At 34.4% G+C, this 19,063-nt stretch overlaps 1 protein-coding gene across 2 annotated transcripts in view; it reads right to left on the bottom strand.

Moving 5' to 3' along the window:
• Window positions 1-19,063, bottom strand: part of NOVA1 (NOVA alternative splicing regulator 1) — a 158,892-nt gene that overhangs the window by 27,312 nt on the left and 112,517 nt on the right. Inside the window, exons 3-4 of one of the 2 annotated variants that reach the window (XM_049825650.1) lie at window positions 14,320-14,486; window positions 3,961-4,032 (exon numbers count right to left, since the gene is read on the bottom strand). In XM_049825650.1, the coding sequence (XP_049681607.1) occupies window positions 3,961-4,032; window positions 14,320-14,486 (239 nt within the window). The remainder of the gene's footprint in view (window positions 1-3,960; window positions 4,033-14,319; window positions 14,487-19,063) is intronic. The other variant, XM_049825651.1, reaches the window with a different exon arrangement.

The raw sequence follows: 19,063 nt of genomic DNA, 5'->3' as shown, positions 1-19,063 counted from the left end.
ATTCCAACCTATCACTCTCCTGACTCCCTTGTAAGTGGGAATGTGTGTTTTGGCCTTTTATTCTCTTACAGCTGCTGACCTTTACTACTGGCTGTATCAGCCTCATGGAAAAAGGGAGGATTGGAGAAGGAAACACTCAAGGGTTTGCAACTGCATTTATAGATGTACATTAAACAGACAAAGGAGAAATACAAAGCTTAGGTTTATATCACTCATGTTTCTCCCTCTAAAATAATAGTAACATCAGTAAAGCAGGGAGATAAGAAGAAAAAAATAATCTTGTAAGCAAAATATGTAAACAGCTTAATTATAGAAATACTTGTCTATCTAATGTCACTTAACTGTTAAAATTTTAAGTATTAAAACTTGTACCTTTACGAGGTACTACAGAGGAAAAGCAAGCATGTTTTATATAATGTTTATGGTGTTATTCATCACTTTTGAGATCAAATTGCCACTTGAAGTATACTGTGGAAAAGTAAAATTGATTTCTTCCTTCTGGTAAATAAAAGTAAAGCTGCATTCTGCCAGCTCCGGAGCATCAGCAGAACAGTTTCACCACTGTAGCGATATGTCTGTTAGTGTTCTGTTACAAACAGAGCTGACAAAGTTCATGAGGGGGTAACACAGATGCTTTTAGTCTAAAAGTACAGAAAGCTTGAGTTCTTTTCTGCGCCTGGCAGACAGGAGGGGGGAAGAAAAAAAAAATAAAAATTTGAAATATCCCTAATTCTATTGCCTCTTTGGTACTTTCTTCCTTGGTAAGTTTACAGTATATGAATTTTTAATGCAAACAAAGGCCCAAGGAAGTTCTACTGAAAAAATGAACAAGACATTTAACAACAATAATATTGACAGATGTGTATCTTCCTGGAACAAAGAACTAAAGTAAAAAAACACTTCCGACTCAGAGGTTTCTGTTGCATCTGTGGCAATTCAGTATAACTCAACACAAGACAGTTCTGAAGGAACTGTTTTCTTCTACTGTATAAGACATTTTAGAGACTGTCCTCTTCTTGACAAGCATAAAACGAGTAGTTTCATGAACACTGGATTTTTCAAAAAAACAACAATTGAACAAAAGCTGAAATTGCCATACAAAGGAGTTATGATCTCATCTGAACAGAGGCAAAGTGAGTCATTAAAAGGAAGACATCATAGAAGCCAGATTTCCTGCCCAGCTTCCTCCGACCTCTGCTGGCAGAGCTATTTTCCTCTTGCAGTAGAAAGTGTGCCTAGAAATTGTTCTGCCCACTATGCAAGCTCTGTCAGGAGAATACAACTGACATGCTCGTAAAGCAGGAAGGATCACATCAGGTATGCTCACCAACACACTTACTCAACAGTTCTCTAACTCCAATGACTTAAGGGGAGTCCTCCAATCCAGTTAAAAATCTTACTCCAACAGCAACCCAACATTAAGTATTGCTTAACCCTTGCTTAATCACCTTACTCATCTTTAATATAAAATATCTTGTCGCAATTAAAATGTTATAGAAAACTGAATGATCTTAAGCCTGATATGTTACTACAGCCACGCAAAAGGGCGTGCTGTGAATTTATCTTACACCTTAACACTAAACTTCCTGACTTCCATCCAGTTAAATAAGTTCTCTCCTGTTATCCTACTATAATATCTTGTGAGAAAACCCATACCTGAACAGCTCTCTTCTATTGAGAATCGTCTTACACAGCCACGTATCAAAACAAACATTAGTTGTTGCTCTCTAATACTCTCCTACTGGGTACTTACATGACTACTGACAGGTTTGAGATTACTGTGTTGGAACCTATTTTCGTGTGACAGCCGCAGTGCAGATACTTGTCGATACACTGGTGCTGAATGCTAATCGCTACTACAGTCAGGGAACAATTGCCAGCTACGTCACTTATCACTAGAATGAACAGAAAGGCTTTAATTGCCTTATCATGTGCTTTGTGCTTCCTGCTGGAATGGCTAGAAATTGCAAGGAAATACTAGGAGGGATAAAATAATTATAAACCAGTAGGAATTTCAAGGGTTAATGATAAAAGCAGTTCCAAAAGTCACTTAAGGAACTGATTGCTCTTCTTCATACATACAATTGCAATGCTGTTCAAAAGAGATCTTGATTATTTGTATGAAAACTGAACTGAACACAGGTCATGAATAAAATGCATTAAAAGATGTAATGTGGGATATAGGCAGGACACAAAGCATACATTTCCCTTAGTTTGTATATTCAGCTATATCACTTGACAAAATTCTCATAGAACAACTTTCTATAAAAATAAGTATTTTTAGCTATTAAAAAGTCATTTAAAGTTTATACACTGCACTATAATTTTGATAATTCAAAATTCATAGAACAGATGCAAAGTAGGTACTTCTCTGATGCTAATTAAACAGCATGCTCAAATAGTATTTCCTGTAAATAAAAGCACCTCTTCCTTTTTCTCCAAATAACAATCATCAGGGTAGAAAAATAGTAAGAACACTTCTTAAAAAGATCTGTGCACTCAACATTTTCAAAACCTTCTAATTAAAATACACAAAATACTAAAATTAAGAGAGAGAGAATAAAGGCAGAACAGAATGTCATAAAACATCCCTAGCTGTTGGCAAAGATTTTATCCTTGTCATTTAATGACGATGAAGCCAAATAACTGTTGCTGGAATGGAAGCAGGCTGATGAAGAAGGCTTTCAAATCGAAGTGAGGGATATCACAATTTATATTTTTCTTGGTAGTTCTTCTATCTGTACAATTTCTCTCTAAAATTCATTACTTTCTGTATTAGATGTCCCTTTCAACAGATAGTCACGTGTTGATCAAAGATATATTGCTTTAATATGCTTGCATTCTGTTGTATGTTAAATTGTTTGTTCACACAGCCAGCAAGTTCTAAGCAGTTCACAAAATATCAGAGGATCAGTAATTAATAACAATGTTAACTTCCAGAGGATATTAGCTTGCTGTGAAGAAAACTTTCTGGTATCTGATCTAATTTGTGCAAGATCTGATAGAAGCATTGAGCTAATGTTAAATAAACAGATTGTGTGTTAAAAACTGTTAGCACATACTGAATACTTACATTATTTGAACACAAAGTACATTAAGTTTAACAGTACCTTAAAAAATGAATAAGGCATCTCTTAAGCATGAATTGGTTCTAAAAAGCATGGTGTGAAGTAACTTTAACAATTTTCATAGGGAAGGCAAAAAGACACACAGTATGATGATTTGTGGACATAATGAACTGGACATATTTTTTCCCAGTTAAAAGAGAAACAAATTACTGTAATTAAAATACAGCTAAAAGCACAGTTTATGCATTTAATAACAAGACATGAATTAAACTTACTTAGATGCGTTTAGTGGGTTTTTAGAGAGACTTAATTTTACTTCATTCTTCATCAATACATTTTCATTTCAAATCTATTCTTTTATTACATACAGTATTTAAGTAATGCCTCTATATTATTGTCCACAAACACATTTCAAAATTCTTAAAGTAAATAAACAAAGAAAGAAGTCTGTTTGCCGTTCCTAGGTTGATATCCAGCTAATTAGGCATGAGTTTAGGGGTAATTCCATTATAATTTATAAATGATCCAGGAAGTAAAAAAGTGTGTGCATATATACATAAACATATATATACCAAGAGTTACTCTGTCTACAAACACACCAGCGTGTATCCTTGCTATTTATTAATCAAATCAAATTTTAAAGAGACTATTTTATAAGATTTTATAAGCTTTCATCAGAGATTTTAAAAAAAAAAGAGAACAAAACAAATTTAAAAAAAAGAAAAATGTTTTCCATTTAATTTACCAATTTCTAACAAGAGTTAGATATCTATGGTTATGGGTGTATATATGTGAATGAACGAATAAATCCTTAACCCACCATATCTTTTTCTCCAGTTTGCAAGCTGTCACCCGTGAAAAGTATGGTGTAGATGGTAGGATGATACTGTACCTGATTGGCTCTGGAGGTGGTCATGGGATCAGATGGAGAGGACTTGGTGGTAGTTGGGGAAGATGGCAATGTCTGGGAACAAAGCAGTTCAGGAGCAAATCAACCTTTACAAGCCTTAGACTGAACAGTTAAAAAAATAAATAAACCAACAAAAGTAACATAACTAGAAAATTAAAATAAATAAAAAATGCCTAAGACAAAATCTTTCTCCTACTCATTGGAACTTAATGGAATTTAAAGTCAATTGGATAAATAATGCATGTAAATATGCATGCTTATGCATGTAAAAACAAATTCATGACTTGAAATCAAGATGGTGAACTCACATAAATACTCAAAAATATGCTGACCACATGAGGAATATATTCTTTCCTCTCTCCTCCTCTTGGGGAAAATGAAGACTATAGTAAACAAAAATTCCAGCAAGTTCAATGAGCACACTATAAACAGTTATCAGTCTACAAACAAACAGGGCCAACGTCTGAAAGAAGTTAGAGACATTTACTTTGGCACCTTACAATGCACCATTCTATAGCACGGACTATAGCCAGCAAACTGTGTTCCATATCTTACAACAATTACACTGAAGCTACTGAGTTTTTAGCAATATACTAACTGCTAAAATATTCATTGATCTTTTTTAATCAAGAGGCTGGTGAAAAAAATGTAAACATCAATCTCACGATGGATGAACATGCAACTAAGACCTTCACAACAAATTACTACAACATATTTATGATTAGCCTTAAAAATGTTCATTTAGTTGAGCAAAGGTTAATAACTTATCATCAGGCCTGTGTTCAAAATAAACACAAAAAAGAATTAAGAGTCATATTTATTGATCATATTTTCTAAATAATATACATACGCTTAACATTAATTCTTGAACATATCAAAAAAGCACTGCTCTGTTTCAAATTTTTATATACACATTTCTCTTCTTAAAGTATTAGATCCTGACAGAATAACTCTTTTTTTCTTTTTATAAATATAGTAAAAATGTAAAATTCCAATTTGCAAAACATAACATACAATACTTATTCAAAGCATGTTTTTGACATCTTTGTAGTATATAAATATTATAAAATATCCAAAAATTACACTACTTTCACTTTAAGAAAGATGATGTTAAAATGCTATACAATGAGATTTGTCATATGGCCATATAATTACTAACCCAAACTATTTAGAAATAAATGAAGCAAAATTTCACACTTTCAGCAGTTCTGTTACTTACAATCATTGACAATCCCTCATAAAATAGGTATACATACTTTTGCACTAAAACTCTTAATGCATATGAGAAAGCTGGGACACTGTGAATGCATAAAGTTGTGTATTAGCAAAATATGGGCTTGTACATATGCACACACAAATATTTAAGCTGTATGTTAAGCAATATGAAGATCCATTTTTTCATAGTTTGTACATAAACAAGCAGCCAAAACAGGAAAAAATATCTTAAGAAACAGATCCTTATTTTGTGTTTCCAACTTGTAACTCATATAATAAAACAATAAAAACAAAAATAAAACATATACAGCTTAAGCATCAACTGGGACTCTTTGAAGAGGCTTAAGTAGAAAATACGATCATGTATTGGGCATTATAAAAAAAATATGTAGCTAGGCAAAATGTTATTGGTAAGCAGATGTTTTCCGTTGTGAAAATCAAGACAATTATGAAGGATTCTCCCATGTCCTTCTGTACAGAACATGGGTTCATTTGCAAGGGGCTAGAACTATTCAGAGAAAGAAATATCAGATTCCACAATAGCAGAGGGCTAACCCTATTCAGTTATAGAATTATACTTCTGATTTTAGTGGGATGATGCAGTATCTCTTACCAAAGCCTGAAATTGCAGTGAACTGATTTTCAACATTTAAGCTTAAACTAACAGTGGGGGGAACCCAAACCCCAACCAAACAGAACGGAGGACTGTAACTTATCCCAATAGGTTTTCTTTATTATAGCTATATATTAAACTCTTATCCTGAACCAAAAAAATTGTTACTATTCTCCAGCAAAACTCTGAAAATATATTTTGACTAACATATTTCAGACATCTGATCGTTTGTGTGATCAACGCCACTGCTAACTCAGGCATACTTTATTGTATATTGTTTTGGTATGCTAGACTAATTAATAAAAGGAAAAATAGTTTGTTCTTCACAGGTGTTACTAAATCTAACTAGTGAATTTATAAGAAAATATGCAGAACATTACAACACTGAATAATGACCTAATCACTGATATCACAAGTAATTTAAGAAACTGGAAGCATCTGAGTTTTCAAGTCACATCAATCTTCCTAAAGCACAGAAATGTATGGCTGTGATGAAAAAGGAGTGACAATAATAATTTCAGGTGACTGTTGAACTGTAACATCTATTAAGTAGAAGCATTTTTCTATTCCATTTTAGCAAAAGCTTGTTTAAAATACAATGGGAAAAAAGGATAAAAACATTTAAAAGCAAAACAACTGTATTAATGAACAAGAATCAAGTATGGGCATGCACATTTTTTTCCAAATATACATACCAATGACAAAATACTGAAAATAGCAATAAGGTTTCTTGTTTTGTGGTTTTGGTGGTTCTTCTTTGTGTATCAGGTTGGTTGTGTTTGAGGCTTAATCTCTGTTACTTTGTTTACTGACATAACTACTTTTATTTTTTTTTTATATATATATACACATCAAAGCGCGCGTGTGTGTATATGTATATATAAAAAAAAAGAACTGACAGCATTTTCTAGAAATTCATCTCTTTTCATGCTTCTGCATAATTCTGGAGACACATAAATTTATGGAGACACACCTATTTATTTCTTCAATGTTAAAATAACAGAAAGTAACTTCTCAAAAACAAAAAAAGAAACGCAGGCCTTTGAATTTTGTATTGAATTTCCACTGGATGATAACTAATTTATTGATACACTCTCAATTGCTTTGCAAGAACTTCTAAGCAAAATTACTTCTTAAAGAAAGTTGGACAGAGCTCAATAATTCTGATTTATTATGCAGCACAGAATTTTTTTTTTTTTTTTTAAATTTGGCAAGTGTTTTGCATTAGGCAAGCACTTGAATTCAGTAGTTATTAGGCTTCTGGGAATGAGATGTATAATGTGATTAGAAATCCTAAGATGAATTTGCATTACAGAGTTTCAATTTTTGAGACTGAAACATGCATACTATAATTGAAGCTTTCCTGAAATTGCAGGTTGACTGCTGGCAAAGTTATAGAAAAAAGACAGTCAGAATTTATACCGCACACCACTTCTAAGACTTGTGGAGGTTTTCTAAACTATATCTTGAATGGTATAGTCTCACCCACGATGAAATTGGTCTTCTCTGTTTTCTCAAATATTATTTCCTTTCCTATTACTTATGGGACAATGAATGGAAGACTATATTGATAGATAAGAGAGTGTTGTTTGTTTTTCCTTTAAGCTTCTAGAACAGATGTTTGAGAAAACAGATTTTAAGTAATAAAAATGGACCTTAATTTTAGTTGGCACAGTGTTCCAAAAGGTCTCTGAACCCTCTTTCAATGACTTCATGAATTGCCTAATGCCGAGCTATGTATAAATGAGAGAAGTCACACCCTTATATATATCTGTACTAAAAAAATTTCAGTACTAACACCCTAGATTATACTGTACTGAGACAGTTAACTTAATTCTCAGTACGTATTAGTATAGCTATATATACAAGAGTAGAAAGAAAAGGCAGAAAATGAAATATCATTTCAAAACAAGGTTAGAGACATGAAAGCACGTAGAGAACATCATTTAAATGTGAAGATGAAACCGCATTTACGACTTACCAATTTCTAGCTTCTCACTACAGGGCTTGCCAAACAAAGGAAATCTTGGTAATAACATTACCCACATTAAATTACTATTAATACTGAGCTAATACTGAGTTTCAGTCTTGTATATATTAATATTGATGCTTTTAAATCACTGAAATTAATGTGATGACAAAACAAATTTGCTTAAGCCAATATTTTAATGCATTTTTAAGAAAAGGTGGTATCTTTTTTGAATTGTATTAAATAGTTGAATACCTTCTGCAGCTAAAACGAGAAACAGAGAGCACTGCAAGGCCCCATTGTGCTGAACAACATAAAAGACTGACTTACTAGACCTTCAACAGTATTGGAGATGAGCCTTTCTAAACAGACCACTTGCTTTGCTAAACATATTGAGTCTTCTTTTCATCTGCTGTGAATTCTTTTAATCTGTAACTTTGGCAAATGTTAAGATCTTATCTCAGCAATGACTGCATAAATACATAACACATTTCAAAAATAAAATTTAGAAAAAGAAATAAAGATTAATAATTTCTTTGCAATCCAGATTATAAAAAGGCTACTTTGATGACTTCAGTGATCTAATTTTACTTGCTACCTTCTCACCTCTGTAAAGAACAAATAAAATGCATTCTGATGACATTTCATCCTTTTTACATTTGGTTGGTTTTGCTTTTGTGTAAAAGAATACACAGGGGCATAGGGCAATACAAAAAAGATTAAGAAAGCTAGCATACATAGGTGGAACGCTTACTTCTAGGCTTTTATAGAGGTCATTTATCTGCATTTATGAACTCTTTGGGACTTTGAAAAAGGAAAAAAGCGTGGCAAGTATGAAGTAAAAGAAATATTATCTTGTGTTCTGTCTGGAGACAAGAAGGGGTAAAGAGCTTAAAGCAAACTAGCAGGTGCCATTTGGATCATCAGAGCAACTCTGGATGGAGGAAATGAGGATAAAGATTACAGCAAAATGAATGAAGAAGAATCAGGACCTTCTCTTTCCTCAGAACTTGTCACAGTAACACAAAACTACTAGAAGATCTGGTGGTGCTATATAGAAACACCAGAACACTCAAGTAACCAGACACAGGCATCAAAACACATGAGAAGATATGGGTCTAAGATTTGTGTCACAAAACCCCAAGTCCTACAAGGAAAGAAATGTCACTTTTTGATTCTGGGCTACTTTGGAATTTGGAAAAATACCACCAAAACTACAAAGCCATCAGAAGGCATGAGATAACTTCAGAATTTTCTTAAGAATCAGAACACTGCTGAAAGTTTCTGCAATCTTCTACTCACAATCCACTTTTGAAGCATATACAATGAATAGTTAATCATCAGCTAACTACAGAGTTAATTGTGCTCATAAAACATGGTTTCACATACATTTTAAGATATATCCAACACTGGCAAAATGACACAGAAAATTAAAACAGTGATCTGGCACCAGAAATGTCAAGGGCACATGAGGGAGAGCGTATATTATACATATTTTTATGGAATGCTAAACTTTTGCCATGGGATCTAACATGTAGAACTGTCTCTCTAGTAAATAATGGCAATTTTTTTTGTCCTCGCAACTTGTAAACACACCTCCATATCCTATCATTCACTGCAGAATAGTAAGTGGTGTGATTCTTCATCTCTGTTCAAAAGTGAGAAAAGTTCATGAGAAACTGTCGACTAGATGAAGAGACACAGTGATCTACAAAACTAATTATTATTATTTACCTCAAATGAAAAATGTAGGGTTATTTGCATATTCTGGAGTTTAGTAAAGTTCATCTAGGTGACAGACTGTTGTCTTAGATGGATGATAAAAAGAAAAAAGGCTCATCAGAAGGGAGAGGCGTTTTAAGAACCCAGTGAAGGTTTCTTATGGAAGGAAGGCCTTGGAGGTACTGGTAGATGAAAAACTGAACATGAGCCAGCAATGTGCACTTGCAGCCCAGAAAGCCAAGCATATCCTGGGCTGCATCAAAAGAAGGGTGGTCAGCAGGTCGAGGGAGGAGATTCTGCCCCTCTACTCCGCCCTCGTGAGACCCCACCTGCAGTACTGCATTCAGCTGTGGGGCCCCTGACAAAAGAAAGACAGGGCCAGAGGAGGCCATGAAGACGATCAAGGGGCTGGAGCACCTCCCCTGTGAGGACCGGCTGAGAGAGTTGGTGTTGTTCAGCCTGGAGAAGAGAAGGCTCCAGGGAGACCTTATAGCAGCCTTCCAGTACCTAAAGGGGGCCTACAGGAAAGATGGAGAGGGAGTTTTTACAAGGGCATGTAGTGATAGGACAAGGGGTAATGGCTTTAAACTGAAAGAGGGTAGATTTAGATTAGATGTAAGGAAAAAATTCTTTACTATGAGGGTGGTGAGGCACTGGAACAGGTTGTCCAGGGTAGTTGTGGATGCCCCATCCCTGGCAGTGTTCCAGGCCAGGTTGGATGGGCCTTTGAGCAACCTGGTCTAGTGGGAGGTGTCCCTCCCCGTGGCAGGGGGGTTGGAACTAGATGATCTTTAAGGCACCTTCCAAACCAAAACCATTCTATGAAGTCTACCGAGTCTTTTTAGTCTGAAGAACTCATATCCTGTATTTTTTTTTAAAATAACCCTCCATTTAAGCCAATACTTCCAGATCTGTATTCTTAAAATTAGGTTTTACTTAAGCACTTCAAAGTAAAACTTTTTATTTAAAAATGATGACCATTTAATTTTTTGTTGTTGTTGATCAGCATTTCTGAAGTAAAAGTAGTCTTTTTCTCTAGAAGAATGTGAATTTACAAATCTGAGTTAAGACATTCAGGTTTGCAGATTCTGAATACAAAGTCTGGGACCATGATTAACAAGCAGAAGTTAAAGACTCATGAGAGGTTATCTACTGAAAAAGCTGAAATGAAACTGCCTCCAATGAAAACATTAATTGGAAGTTCTATACGTGCAATTTTTATTCTAGATTTTTCAGATAGAAATTCTAAAACCTTTGTCCATGCTTTGATAGCTAAACCTTGCATAGAATCGAAGTATGATTCAGGTTGGAATGGATCTCAGAAGGCCAAACAGTGCAAACTCTTGCTTAGAGCAGAGTTAGCTACAAGATCACACATCTTTCCTTCCATATAATGCACAGTTCTGCAATGGCCATCTCTGATTCCATATGCTTCCTGGACAGGCTGCTACAACACCTGCTACCTGGAAAAAAACTGAAAGCTGGGAGGAAAAGTCAACTAGCATACAAAGAAGCTGCAATAGTTTCTGAAGAAGGTGATGGGATAAGACCACATTACGCAGCCTTTTCCATTGTTCGTAGGAGGTGCTACTATTTAGAGGTGAAATTTAAAGCTCTGAAACATCTCAGGCTTCTGATCACTTTGTGAAAACTGTATTCTCTTCCCCTGGGTTACAATATGGTCTGAAAGAGCTGGTGTGACACTTCAACTAATAAAGAGAGAAAAGGGACGTTAGATGCTCATAGCGCTTTCTAGGAAGTAAGAGAGCACAGCAACCAGTTGGCTACTGTTGAATGATACCTAGAAGAAACAGCAGATGGCTGACATCTATGAAGAGATTGCCTACGTTACATAAAGATGAAAGATGCAAACATTTGTCAATTAAATATCTATCCGACCTGCTTGGAGGAGAGAACTACCTTCTATCTACTACTAAATCCACAGGATTAGGAAATGTGGAAAAATGCAGTGGAGAAGGCTCAAAAGGAACCATATAGACTTGTTTGCAAATCTTCTGAAGCGGAAAAAGCTCAAGTTGGAGAGACCCCACTGTTTGGATAGTGACTTCCACCAGTAAGGAGAAACGCCAGGCCAGACTCGGCCTCTGTGCATACCCATGCCTTTCCCGAAGGCAGAAAGTGCTGAAACTCAAGCAGTCAGCAAAGGGTTTACCCCCTGTCTGTCTTCATTGAAACTGTAGCCAGGAGATACTTCCTTTCTTAGGTTGCTTCTCTGAGGCCAGTGTAGGTAAAGCAGCCCAGGGCAAAGAAATGAAAATACAGAAATGAGAGCTGCATGCTCATATAGACATGGGTGGCACTGCAAGGCTTCAACTACAGGTATCTTCATTCATGGGGAGAAAACTACCTCTGCTTTTTGGTAGAAACAGCTAGAAAACCAAGAGAAATATCTTCAAAGTTCCTAATGAAGGTAAAAGTTATTATTTCAAATCAACTCTCTATCTCAAATGCTAAGTCTACATTCTTCAATCTGCAACATAATACTTTGGGTGCCAAAGTTCTTGGGTAATACACTAAGACAGCATGAACCATGTAAAAGTTTGTGTAAAAGAAGAAATTGTAATTCATAAGGCTTATTTTTTTCCAATTTCAAAGTGACTTGTATTATACATTATCCTGATCATTTTAATAAAATTGTGACCTGTCTGCTATTAAAAAAAAAATAAAATAGCAACACTGGAGTTCTAGATCATGATTACCCATTATAAAATATTCATTTTAATTTCTTAAAAAGAGGTATTATATCTTTCATTAAGATACAGCATAGTCTGACATTGGAGGATAGATTACTCCACTGCAAACTCTAAGAACTAAGCTAACAATTTCACTTCTTGGTAAAAATAATGGATTTTAGGTTTATTGAGTCAATATTTATAGTGTATGAATTTATTATGAATAGATGTTGCTTCATTAAAAGAGAAGTTAAACAATTCATTGTGGTTAAAACTGCTCAACATATGCACATATATATTTCCAAATACTTGCAGTCATATTATTACACACCTGTATGTATACAGGTAATATATTAAAATTTTAATATGTAAAGCCAGTCACTAAATAAGTCTTGTCTCTTATACATTGTATTTAGCCTGTCTTAACTTCACTAGCAGCAGCTCTGTTCACTAATCCATCCCTCCAGAATTTAATTTAACATTCCAAACATGGAATTGTGTTTATAAAACAAAACAAGACAAACCCCAAACCAACTAACCAAACTAAAAAACAAAAAAACCCAAAACAACAACAAAAAACAACCACCAAACCAAATTGGAAAAAAAAAAAAAAAAAAAAAAAAAAAAAAGCCCCTCAACAACTTTCATAAAGTTTTCTGGAGAAATATTGTGGACAAGCTATATCAACTTCAGATACAACACAGGGAGTATTTAGGTATGTCACTAAACAGCTCTGTAATCTAGTTTCTCAAGATCTTACTGACTTACCTAAAAATTAGCTTCATTTCATTGCAAAGGGGAAAACTACTTCTCATTGTAATAGAGAACACTCATTTCCCATTGGGTTAAGGAGTACTGGCATGGGTTAAGGAGTACTGGCATGGGTTAAGGAGTACTGGCATAAAATCTAACATTTTACAAGCAGTAAAGCCATTCAAAATACAGATCTCTTCAGCTTTTTCTCTCTATCCCAGGCATAATCATTTTCATATCTAATAATTGAGAAACTAATCCTATAAAATTGGGGTTGCTCTTTTTAGTATTTTCTTATAAATTATCTAGAGTATTTTTTATGTAAAAGTAGGGCATATACAGAAAAAAATCATATAGTAGTAAATCTTAGAAATCATATACAATGGTTTATGCACAGTTTCATCCGTCTAAAGCAGTCTGATCATTCCAAACTCATCCTGTTCAAACTCATCTTCAGATAAGCATTCTGTGTATGTCACTACATACAAAGTAATTGCATACAGTTACCAAATTACTTGATAGGACAATGAATCTTGCTAGTGTAGAAGGACGAAACAATCTTTTCCCATATAGGACAGGTGAGAAACTAAAATCTATCCTATATAGGATAGAGAGACAAGACAAAATTTTACTAGTGTTCACTCATTTCTTTCTTCATCTTTTTCTTATTCAATACAATGGAAAATCATTTTCAATCCTGTATGACACATATTTCACATTCTCCTTACAGGACAATTTTTTAAAAAATTAAAATTGTTCTGGAAAATGTAATGAACTGAAGAATAGTAGACCAATAATACCTTGCAAATATATTTTGCATTGCCCACAGATTTTGAAAGAAGTCAGTGTAAAACAGGCAAAAAGATGCCAAAACCAACATAAAATTAAATTGTAGAAAACATCCCAAGTAAATTGTCTTTATATTTTCAAGTTCTTACAGGTAAGATTTTAAAGTATCCAATATAGGGTCTAAAAAAACAATTAACATTTTTGGTTTTATTTTATATACAAAAAAGTAGGAAACATTCAGTTAATCTGTGATTTTTAGTAATACTAAAGATTTACAAAGAGGTTCATCATTTAAGATTAAAATTCAGTGATCTTTAAGTAAAACCTAAAAGTGTATTATCACCTTATACAGTAAAGTTTATGAAAGAAACATATTAGAGCATGGCATTGAAACTTATAAAACACTGTCTGAAAGAACTGCTGAGAAACATGGGACACGTAAGTACAAGGAAAAAGAGGACCAGCAAATTACTAAAGGGTAAGATAACATTTTCTTAAAGAACATGTTATGTTGACCCTTTGCAGCCTTAAAGTTTTAAGACTTCTAAGGAGCTGCTGTGGCTCTCTATTCCCAACCAAAAACTCACTTGTTTGATGCGGTCTGGATTAACAGTGGTCTGAGGCTGTAGAATGCTGACGGGTTCTGTCTTGGCCACATTTTGAGGCATTTCTCGAATCTTCTCTGCAATGAAGCCATGAACTGCATTTAGTGCTTCAACTGTTCCCTGGATCAGACACACCCGCTCTGTAGTACCTGCAAATACCAAAAGTTGGTCTGAGTAAGGTGGATTCTTCAGGATGCCACAAACTGCTTCAATTATGACATAAAGATGGCACTCAAACGAAACCTTGCAAAACCAACTAGCAATACCTCCATAAACATACAAACGAAAGGAGAGACTTCCAAAAGATAACATACTGATCATCTGAAGATGTTTTAAACAACTCTTTGTGTAGGCACATAACTTTCCAAGCCAATCTGGATAATATAAGTTAGAAGAAACAATAAAAAGAACAAAACCATTAGGTTTTGTTGGAAATATTAGCAAATATGATGTGTGCAGAAAACATGTCTTTTAAATGATTTTTTGCCTAGTTCTAGATTATTCTAAAATATTGTACAACTTTCAGGTAACACAAGGTTAGGCATAATAGCCAGGGCAGCATTATAGAGGCACTTGGAATAAGCTTTTGTAAGGAACACCTGAACTGCAAATACATTCATTTAATACATTCATTATTAGAACATTTCTTAAAACAGCTGCAAGTTGTTACAGCAAGACCTTTCAAGGCCAGCTGTTCTCATATATTTGAGTATCCACTTTGTCTTCTATAACCTTCCTACCTTACAACATCTCTGCAATAACTGCAGTTATTTACTGAATACATGGTGTTTAAGCTGTCTTTAACGTGATTTAACAGTTGGAAATTAGGAAAGCTTGTACCAAATAAGTAGTCATTACCCCACAAATTATATTTCAAGAACTTCTGTTTAGAGTTATGCTGAATACCGTTCACGCAGGATATCTAGACTCCATGTGACTACCTTCTAAGCATCCATGTTCTAAGGTCGTGGGAAAATACTACACACTTGTCAAATAGGTCTGATAGGTGAAATACTTACTTATTCTATGTGTAAGAATACTAGGCCTTTGGTGGCAATGAAACAGAGAAGGGGACACTTTCCCCACTGTACTCATTTTTAAAGACAGGACAGATGCTTAAGAAAAACAGGCCCTGAACATATTCCTCATTCCCAAACTCTGTACCGAAGTATAAACCTCTGTTTCTTGTCATTTCAGTTTTGCCTGGTTTTCAGTTCTAACCATTCTATTCTGCTCTGTATCATTTTGCTTAACTCTCTTTGCCAGTCTGAAGCACATTGTTTTTCTTGTACTGGCTGTCACTGCCTCTCCCTTATATCACCATTACTTACTCTCACCTTTAAGTTCGTTGACTCTTATAATGGCTTGCCTATCCCTGTAGCCTGGAAAAAGACAGTCTGACATGCCATGTTTATCTCATCTTTTGTATATCCTCATAGAATTTGAAATTCTATGCAGATTACCAACAAACATTAAATATCTACCATAGCTTCAGTTATAATTCTCTAGAAAGGCTTAGACAAAACCTACATTACCACATAACCCTTTTCCAAACCGAAATTGTGCTGTTTGTGTTACAAAACCCACACTAGTCTTTATTTCTTTGGTTTCTTAATTAAAAACATCTACAGGATGGCCAAAGATGGATGCAGAATCGTAGAAAGAAACTTCATTTATTTTTTTTGACTAGGGTGGTTTTAGATGATTTTGTATGGCTTACTGCATAGGACAAAAGCTTTTATTACATATTGGGTTACAGCTTGATACATCCTCACTAGACAAAGAATATAAAAAACCAGTATGGATACTAAGGATACAAGTATGACACTGCACTGAAACAATCCACATTCTGTATTTCATGTATCAAACCACTAAAACTGGTTCCACAAAACCAGTTTTGACTTGAAAAACAGGATCTAACAGGAGTTGGAATAAAAATGAAAAGGGACTAGTATAGTTCCCACTTTTTTCTGCAGAAATACCAAAAACAAGACAACCTAGTTGTCCAAGTAAAATCGCTTTGAAATTTCATATAGTACATACTTCTACAAACATTCTGTACGTTTCCAACATATTTAAATTAACGATTTTTCATCACCATGCTTTTACCTTCAAATACCAGTAGAACAGTTCTACTAACAGAAGAAAATTATAAGATGAACTGTCATGATATTAGTGTATTCCTGAAAACATAATAACACTGCCCTGCAAAGATATGCCAGATACATATCTCTATTCAACGCCAGTGTGCATTTCGCTTCAAGATTACGGGGGCAGGGGAGCAAAATCACAAATTTGAGCCATGAAGTTACCACAAAAATAAATATAATTTTTGTCATTGACATATTCCTAGTAAATATTTACATGATCACAATCTTTTCTGATGAAAAATTCATTCACTCTACCTAAATAGATGAAAAATACAATGTAATGATGTGGTAAATACTAACAAGTTTGCAATGATTTCTGAAGTTCACAACATGTTAGTTGGCCTCATTTACCATTGTACAATCTGCACAGAATCACAGTCAATAATACATAGATTAGAGAAATGCACCAGGGAGGTAAGTAACCTCCTCTCTAAAATTCTCTTCCTATCAAATTTATGTCTTCAGTAATATCTACTGTTATTAACTCATCTTAAGATGTGCTCCTTACAACACTGCAACATAGACTTTAACATAGAATAGTACAGTAACCTTAGTCATCTGCAAGAAAAAATCGTTTTTTATTGGTAAATGCTTCTCATCTGCTTCTATGGATGATCTCTAAAGATTAAACATTTCATTACCTATAAGATGAAACAGCACACATAGAGCCCTGCCTGCTCATTAACTTAACGTATTCATGTACACTTAAAATTTTTCAAAGACTTTTTTCTTAAGAAATTGCCTGTATCAGGCAATACTGAATGAAGTTCAACTTCGTGGAAGAAGCTCTATAGCAAAACTGACAGAGTGAGAAACAAACATTTTCGTCTCTATTAAAATATGTTATTTAAAAATAATTAAAATTAGGATTAAAACATGTCAAACAATATTTCAAAAGCTGTCAGGTTAATAATCCTTCAGAAAAAAAAAAAGTTAAAATGATTACACTCACCAGCAAGTTACACAAGTATGACAATCAAATGCATATTTCTCAAGAGCAAGATCTTTGGAACATTTATGTGACCTGTTATAGTGTCTTTTCAACAAATCAACTTTAAAATACAGCTAACTTTTTTTTTTCCCAAAACACACTATCAGAAAAAGGACTTCGAATGACATAAGTGGAAGTCACCACAGAAAATGAAACTTGTTTCCTAGACAAAGCTTTCTTAATGCTTCCCCCATCACTTGGCTTCCTCCCCCTTTTGCAAACTCCTGTGGTTTCTGTGTAAAGCAATCCAGCTCTAAGAAAATGCTCTGGGGAGTCTTTACGCCGCAGTATTAATTGTCTCCTAAATGATGAGATGTGATGTGGATTGATCAATGCAGCTAATGCAAGTGTTCTCTAGGTCAGCAGACAACACACTGAAACAAAACACAGATCAGGTTACGTCCAGGCTACCGGAGCCTCATACAGAAAGCACTTACCGGGGATGACTACTGTCAAAACATTTGAAAGGAAAACAGTCGATGCTAAATAGGAATTTCATTAGACTTGACAGTAAGTGACTAAAGGGTATGCTTCAATCTGTGTTGTTTTAGAAGGTGCAATATAATAAAAATATGCTTTATGTCGTACTACGGACCAACCACACCGCATTTTAGTATGTATAAACCAGGATGCAGTAAACGACAATCACTGTTCCATGAAGAAATACAATTGTGCAAAAGCACATTTCACGTAGAGTAAGATACAGTTTTAAAGTGCATCACGATAGGTGCACATTTTCTTCAACAGTTAAGTCAACAACAAAAAAAAAGTTAAAAAAATGTAGAGAAATTGTATACACGTACAGTTGGGAATTGCTTTATCTTCTGAAGTGATGTTGTCACATTCCTTCACACAACTCTAATAGCTTTTCACTCAGATAAGAGTACAATAATTTACAAGAGTCACACAAAAGGAAAACTGCCAGCTGCATGACCAACCTGTATAACAAAAATAAGCCTATGAATCACTAAAGTTGGTGAAATTTCTGTCATTTTAAAAGCTTTTAGGCTCCATTAGTGTCCACAGTAAACTGTCAGATTATTTATCATTTTCAGTTGTTTAACAGTTGCATCCACTCCCTTCTTCACACTTCTGCGAACAAAAGCTTAGCCATCTATATGCATACTTTTTGTCATATGATTTTCAAAATATGTATTTAAAATATAGATATTTTTGAAATAGCTTCGAGAAAGACAAGTTACCAAATAATCAGTGCCTTTTCTTTTCTTTTTTTTTTTTGGTGAAAACATAGCGAATATAAAATTATTCTTTTTAAAATTATTTACAATTCAAATAGGAGTTAGGGTCATGTACTGTACATTCTTTTATATAAGAAGAGATAAAACATATACAAGAGAAGAATAATTCTGCCTCAGAAAATGACCAAATGTAGAGTAGGTGGTCATCATCCCCGTACATTAAAAAACTAGCAAAAAATACTTTTATGTATGTTCAATAATACTGAAGCCCATGGCAGAAATTTGCATATGGTTGCAAAATAGGAAAACCTCTACCTAAATACTTGCTGCTGCTGATGTTGCTACAATCATTTCATGTTTAGTTTCTCTGAGGAACCCAAGTAAAT

The sequence above is a fragment of the Accipiter gentilis genome, chromosome 22 (assembly GCF_929443795.1).
Source record: "Accipiter gentilis chromosome 22, bAccGen1.1, whole genome shotgun sequence".
In the NCBI taxonomy this organism is placed as follows: Eukaryota; Metazoa; Chordata; class Aves; order Accipitriformes; family Accipitridae; genus Astur; species Astur gentilis.
The sequence above is the reverse complement of the archived record's forward strand: the minus strand, read 5'-3'. Positions and strand labels throughout refer to the sequence as shown.